At 58.8% G+C, this 7,310-nt stretch overlaps 1 protein-coding gene across 1 annotated transcript in view; it reads right to left on the reverse strand.

Annotated features, from left to right (window-relative positions):
• The window catches only part of Notch1 (notch receptor 1), a 47,370-nt gene extending 41,014 nt beyond the window's left edge, over positions 1-6,356 (reverse strand). The window contains exons 1-2 of the mRNA XM_008841967.2: positions 6,040-6,356; positions 4,480-4,558 (exon numbers count right to left, since the gene is read on the reverse strand). Of these exons, the coding sequence (XP_008840189.1) occupies positions 4,480-4,558; positions 6,040-6,100 (140 nt within the window). The 5' untranslated portion in view covers positions 6,101-6,356. The remainder of the gene's footprint in view (positions 1-4,479; positions 4,559-6,039) is intronic.
• Positions 6,357-7,310: the final 954 nt, after the last annotated feature.

Raw genomic sequence — 7,310 nt, forward strand, 5'->3', positions numbered from 1 at the left:
CCACACAAGATGGCGCAGCCCCTCAGCCCAGTCTGGCACCGCCCTGGTGGGCCTTGTCCGCCACGGTGTGTCCTGCTGCCCCACCACAAGGCCGAGAGTGGGGACCAACGCCATCCTCGGCTTTCTGCCTGAGATCCTGGCCACAATACCCAGTGGAGCCCCTCTTCCACAGCCCGCTGCTGGAGAGTCGTGCAGCAGTTTGGGTTACCCTAACCCTGCTTAGCACCTTGAGACAGGGCTCCCCTGCCTGCCCTGCCCCTCCCTCTTCCTGCTGAGGTCACAGCTTGCTCTGCGCCTCTCTCTCTTTATTCTTATTATTCGTTCAATGGAAAAACGGTTGGCTGCTGGCCAGAGGCAGGGCTGCCCACAGACAGACACCTTCCTTCACAGAAGGCCAGGCCCCCGCCCAGGTGTTCCGGCGCCCAGACATCTCCCCGCAGGTTCTGTGACAAGTGAGACTGTGACACTGCTTCTCACCTGTTTTTCTAACCCTGTGTCCTTGAGGGCCAGGCACTGTACTGTGCAGGCTGGCGGGCCTGGGACAGGTGGGCCTGCGACAGCCTTGGCTCTCACACTGGGGAGGACGGGACCAACTCAAGATGGCAAGTGACTCAACAGAACAGTACGGGACCAGGTGACAGAAGATATAAGGTTCTGAACAGCCTTGGCTCTCACGCTGGGGAGGACGGGACCAACTCAAGATGGCAGGTGACTCAACAGAACAGTACGGGACCAGGTGACAGAAGATATAAGGTTCTGTTGGGTCTCTCTCCAGCCCACCAATCACTTCATGCCTAATCCCTGTTTCCTCACAGAGCAGACAGGAAGTGATGGGACAGCCTGTGGTAAACAGAATGCATGCTCTGGAGGAAGAGCGGAGACTGGGACACCCAGAGCCAAGCACCCCTCTCTTTTTTCTTAGTGACTGATCCTCGCTAGGCTGCGGGGAACCACATCAGGCCACAGTGGGTGCTATTATGTTGGGTGACTCTTTTTCTCCTGACTGGCCCTGGACCACCTCAGGGCCATCCTTGACATGGAACCCAGCACACAGCAGGTTTCTGAAAGGCCAGAGAACTGTGCAAGCAGGACAGCCTGAGTTCTATTCCCAGATCCCATGGTAGAAGGACAGAACTGATTCTAAAAGTTGTCCTCTGACTTCCATACACACGCCGTGTCTCTCCTCTCTCTCTCTCTCTCTCTCTCTCTCTCTCTCTCTCTCTCACACACACACACACACAGTGTGAAAACAGAAACAGAGTGCTTCTAACTGCAACCATGTCCAGAGCTAGGCTCTGCAGATAACCAAGCTCCATCCTAAACAGCAACCCAAACTGGCCCCACCAGGTAGCACTTTGGAGACTATGAATTAATTCATTACCCAAATTAATATGGGAGAATGAGTCCCTTGAAATCAGCCTTGTGAGCTCACCAGAAGAGGGTGGGGAAGACACACACACCACCGTGTCTACTAGACATTTCCCTTACTCAATCCTTTCGTACCCCAGTCATCTGTCGTACATCTGCCTTGATTTACAAATGGGGAAACTGAGGCCAGAGTAATCCGAGGTTATGGAGCTGGTGGTCAGTAGAGCCAGGCCTCAAATGTAGGGTGTTCTAAGCCAAAGTTCATTATCCACCAGCCTGGACATGTCTGGACATAAAAATTTACCCAGGAACAGGTGTGGTGGTGCACACCTTTAGGCCCAGCACTCAGGAGGCAGAGGCAAGTAGATCTCTGTGAGATCAAGGCCAGCCTGGACTGCATATTGAGGAGTTCCAGGCCAGATGGGACTACAGGAGAACCCTGCCTCAAAACAAACAAAAAAAGTTTACTCAATTTCTCCAACCTCTGAGAAGATATCTTCATCAAATTCTGACTTCACTATTGATAAAGGAAGTCTTTCCCCCCCAGAACGATCCCTGGCTCCCCAAGCTCAGAGCCTCTAGCCCCATAAGCCTTTTGACCACTGAATGAATGCTCACCCAAGAGAACAGATCCCTCCATTTTCAAATGAAAGCCCTTCAGCCTTCCTCCCTTAGCACTCAAAGAGCCCACAAGGAGGCCACAAGTGTTCCCCAAGCCTCCCCAAGGGGCCTTCAACATCTCACAGCATACAGCATCTTCCTAGACTGTGCCCTGCCTACAGGATGCAAAGCCAGGCCTTTACTACATGGACACAGGCCAGCCAGGCCTTTCCCACATGGATACAGGCTAGCCAGGCCTTTCCCACATGGACACAGGCTATCTAGGCCTCCATGGTACTAGACTTTACAGGAAGACATTTGGCACCAAAAGAATCTACTTTCTAATCTGGAGCCCTGAAACTCCCTGACAGGCAGCTTCTGAGGCAGGGTCCTTCTATTTGGGTGGAAGAGATGATTCATAGGGTGCTAACATGCTGGCATGTGACTCCATACTTCCCAGGCCCTTCTCCCCTCCCAAGCAGCCATGGCTGGGTGTCACAGAGGTCTGTGGGCTCTAAGTCTGTCCCTGAGGTCCCCTTGAGGAAAGAAGGGGGCTTCTTTTCCTGAGCCAGGAGAGGTGGGCCCCTCCATGTGTGCTGTTCCTGGGTGGGCCTCTTTGGGGTCATCTGAGAAGTAGACAGAAATGGGAAGGTAGAAGTCACCGAGGAGTGGAGGGCTCTCAAGCACCCGAGCCCAGACGGGGAGCTGAGCCTGAAGTGTCTATCCCAAGTCGGGCCTGGCTGAGGCCTTGGCCTCTAGCTTTGCTGACCAGAAGTGGGCACATCTACTCAGACTTTTCAATGGATTTATAGAGTGTGCACAATGGAGCTTCGTGGACAGAACTCAGCCGAGCTCTGAGCCAAACTGAGGCAGAACGCCTGCCAAGGAGGAGGGGCCTTAGGATCCACTGAAAGAGAGAAGGCCAGGCATTCAGACCCTTTCAGTGTCCCCGCTTGGACAGGAAGGACTAGTAGTCAGCTTCCCCAAGTTTGGGAAGTGCGAGAAAAAACACCAGCACCATCACACTTTTGGCTTGAAGGGTCTTCCCCAAGATGCTAGGGAACAGGTTATTGGAGGGACTGCTACAACCAGATGGCACCCCCAGGCACAGCCCTACCAGTGGGGACAGCATGTGGGATCAGCAGGCAGCAGCAGGCTGGGTTGTGCCCATCTCCTGCTGGGGCTGAGAAGAGACCACTCCCGCCTTCCCCAGCAAGGCAGCACAGCAAGGCAGCACCCTTCCAAGTCTTGGGCAGAAGAAGCTTCTCAGCCCTGCCCTACAAGGGTGAGAGGCAGGCAAAGCAAGGAGCACAGTGGCGGGGGAGGGGGTTGTGCATTCTGAGAAGCCACGCATAATTAATCACTCAGCATTAATGGCCTCCCAACAATAGCTGCTGCCCTTCTACTGAATCCCAGCTGTCGGCCTCTGAATGGAAGGAAACAAGATTTAGGGCATCAAGCGTCCGTGAGGCTTCTGCAGGGGAAGAAAGCACCCCCCCCAAAAAAAGCCAAAAAAAAAAGGAGTGTGCATTCATTAGAGTCTGACAGAGACACAATCGGCTTTGTCCAATAAACTGCTCACAGACCTGCTTAATTGGCTTCAGTGTGGGGCAGGCGGATTGGGGAGGAGGGGCTGCTGCCCACAGGCCGGGCACTGGAGGCAGCAGCACCCGTTGTCAAGGGGACGGGCCCTTCAGCAGTTGGAATGAGGGCGCGCCACGCAGGCTGGAGCCCTTTCTGTCTGTGGCCTCCAGCTTCCAGGGGAGGCCTCAGTCTCCAGCCCTTGGTTATTCTCAGGGAGGAACTCAAGTTGAAGGGCACTGGCCCCAACCCCAGCAGAGAAACTTCCACAGGCTGCCTGGTCCTTATAGGCAGCCAGGCAAGGAGCCCATCCCCAAAGGATTTCCCAGTGTGCAGCAGACCACCCCCTCTAAGTCACTCCCATTTCACAGCTGAGGTAGAGTAAGGAGGTAGGACAGGACTGCAGCTGCCAGGGCAGAAACCAGACTCCAGCACTTTACCCACACCCACCACCAAGTCAGTGGTGCCAACAAGGACCGTTCCAACTCCCAACCTCACCTTGAACCCAAAGAGTGGGAGTGGGGGGGGAGTCTTGTCTTAAAATAGGCAACTTCCTGCCTAGTGCTCACCTGCCCAGAAGAGGGCTCCTAGGTGACAGGTGATGGGAGCTGAGACTCTAGACCCCACCACCACCACCACCAAGAACAACAGTTTCTTGATGATTTTAAGAATTAAGGTACCGAGGATTCCCAGGAGCCTGAGGGGCCCCACGAAGGAGTGTGCCAACCTCCAGGGGCCAGAGCAGATCCACACGCGGCTTAATTGCTGGTGATTAAGTAATTGCCAGACTTTGTCCAATAAAATTCAGCACGTGACTGCACCCAGCCCCTGGGCCGTCTTCAGCAGACAATGGCCCAGTGTTCAGTCCCCAGAAGGCAGGGGCTCTGCTCCTGACAAAAGCAACAGGTCCCCTCAGGGGGTGGTACTCACACACAGGCTTCCGTGCCATTGGCCACTTCGCACCTCCCTCCATTCAGGCAGGTCCCACCTGGCTGGGAGCATCTCAGGCCTGCGGGAGGAGCAGAAGAGAGGTCAGCCTAGACTCTGGGCAGCTGATTCCTCGGCTCCCTGATGATGGGAGGGAGACCAGAGGCACTGTGTTGTGTCCTGGAGTTACTGAGAGTGGGACAGACTCTCGGGAAAGCCCCTCTGGGCCAACATTCTGCCCAGCCTGTTGCAGTCAGAAGGGGGGCGGGGTAGGTTGGCTAGGGTGGCAAGTGAACTGTCCAGGCTAATGGGGAGAAAAGAACAGCAACAGAAAGGGCTGAGTGACTTGGAACATTCACCCAAACTTCACACACACACCCCACACAAAGTGGGTGTTCATTAGGGAGCCCAGCAAGCCCCCAACCAGCCTCCAACCATTGCTTCCAACGCAAACGGCGAGGGGGCCGGCCACACTCAGCTCCCCCTCCCCTCAATCGTGGGAAAATGCGACAGCTGCGGAGCCCGCTGCCCCGCCCGCCAACAAAGCGCCGGGCCGGGAATCAGAGCGGCCCTTTGTCGCACCAGGGCCGCCTCCTGGGGCAGCGGGGCCGCACCCGGGGACCTGCCCCGCCTCCGCCGACACCCAATACCTGTTCGCGGGCATCTCCAGCGGCAGCCCCCGCCGCACCCACGGAGGGGGTCGGAGAGCCCGCATTTATAAGGAATTCGACTCTGATCTCGGGGCAGGGGTAATCAGGCTTCTCCCGCCCCATCTTAAGGGACTCCAAAATTAGGACCCGGGGTGGGGGTAGGGTTGGGTGTCACATGAAACCCCACTTTCGAGAATTAGACAAGTCTCCCCTCCAACTTCTGGGAGAAACGTAGAATTAGTCACTGCGACTCCCCAGCGTCCCTCCACTCCGAAAAGCGCCCGCCCCTCCGGGTTCCCCGGTTCCCCATCTCCTCGCGCGCACGATTCCCAAACTTCCAGAGGGAAAGTTAGTCACACCAGGGGCAGCCAGCTTTGAGGACACTGCCCCTCTCCAAAAGTCTGAGTCGGGCTGGAGCAGCGATCCCGAGGCGGGGCACTGGAGATCCCGCGCACAGCACCCCCGGTCCCCGCCGAGCCAGGCGAGCGCAGTGCCCCAGACTCCCACCACGCGCCCCAACATCCGCCCCAACACGGGCCGGAGGGGAAGAAGAAAGAAAATAAATGGTCCCAAGAAGCAACAGGAAACCAAAACCCATTCGATTCAAACCGAAAAGTAGCAGGCAGCCTGCCCGCCCCCGCAGAGAGCCCCAGGCGCGGCTGCCCGAGGGTGAGCCAGGGTTGGGCCTCGGCGCCCCATGCCGGGTTTCTAACGACTTCGGGCGCTCGGGGCAGCTTGAGTTTACCCAGAAGTACCTGGGGGGGATCAAAAAGGAGGCACTCCCCATGCCCGCTCCACCCGCTCCCGCTCCCCGTCCTGGCAGCTGGCGCCCTGACTCCCGGCCACCCCGGGCGCGCACAGGACGCTGCCAAAGTTTCCAACGGCGCGAAGTTGCGGGCTCGCGGGTGCCTACCTCTCGCGGCGAGCGCGGGCAGCAAGGCCAGGCAGAGCAGGGGCGCCAAGAGCCGCGGCATGCCTGCTCGCCGGCTGCCCGCTGCCCAGGCGGTGGCCTCTGGCGGTGGCAGGCGGGGCTCGCGTACACGCGCGCACCCCGGACCTTCCCGCGGTGTCCACCCACTGCTGCTCTCTCTCTGCCCGCTGGTGGGCGGCGCTGGGCTCTCGGGGTCTTCCCGGCCCTACTAAGCACCCGGGCTCGTTTCTTCACTGCGCTCGCGCCCGCGCCCGCGCCCACCGCCCGCCGCCCGCGCCCTGCACCCCGCACCCCGCACCCTTGCGCTCCCTCCCGCGGCCGAGGCACTAGTGAGGCGCAGGGCTGGCATGCGCTCCGCCCCCGTGGGGGCCGCCCAGGCCCCGCCCCGGCCCCGCCGCGCCCCGCCCCCGATTCCTCCGCACCCCTCGGCCAGACGCTGGCCCGGATCCCTCCCGAGCTCCTTGGCGAGCCCCGTGCCTCCTCTGGCTGGGGCGCACGTCCAGAGCCAGGATCCTCCGGGTCGCGCGCCCGGGAGCGCAGAGGGCTGTTGGGAGCGGGTGCCTAGGGACTACTTCTTGTTCGAAAGTTTTCAGAAACCAAAAGTTTGAGCCGAGGCAGCGGAAGGATCCGCCCATGGTCTTCTCGATTTTTGCCACGATTTGCATGTCAATAGCAGAATTGTTTCTGGTGAAGTTGGGGAAGCGACGCTGCCGGGAGCAGTGTCCTTCTTGGGCGCAGGGTCTGTGAACCAAGGGCAGGAGCAGCTAAAGCCAAGTTTGGGGGACTCGCGGAGCGGGAGTTTAAAAGGAGTTGCGCCCTGGCAGCGGTGGGTGTGTCCCTGGCTCCGGGGCTCCACTCCCTGGAGCCCTTGGCCGGGTGGCTTTCGGCTTCGGGAGGACCGAGGCCAGACACCCCCTAGCCCTGACTTCCGGAATGCTTAACCTTCAGGGATGATGGCGTCGCGCCCACAGCCTCCACTGAAGGGAGCTCTGGGTACCTCAAGGGAACACCCGGGGCCAGTGCCTCGTTGGTTTGGATTGCAAACTCCCTCCCCAGGAGAGACCCTTGCCTAGACGTTCCTTGGTCACTCTTCCCTGTCCCCGGCCTCTGCCTGCCTAAGGTGACCAGGAAAGAGCGTGGTACTGATTCACCCGCGTCTAGCGCCGGCGCAGCCTCTTCCCCGGTGCTTTTTCCCCGACTGGTTATCTCCATCGTGATGCCAGGCTTGGGCAGCCTGTGCCAAGCTGGTTAAG

The sequence above is a fragment of the Nannospalax galili genome, unplaced genomic scaffold (genome assembly GCF_000622305.1).
Source record: "Nannospalax galili isolate Female #2095 unplaced genomic scaffold, S.galili_v1.0 scaffold1421, whole genome shotgun sequence".
NCBI classification, from domain to species: domain Eukaryota; kingdom Metazoa; phylum Chordata; class Mammalia; order Rodentia; family Spalacidae; genus Nannospalax; species Nannospalax galili.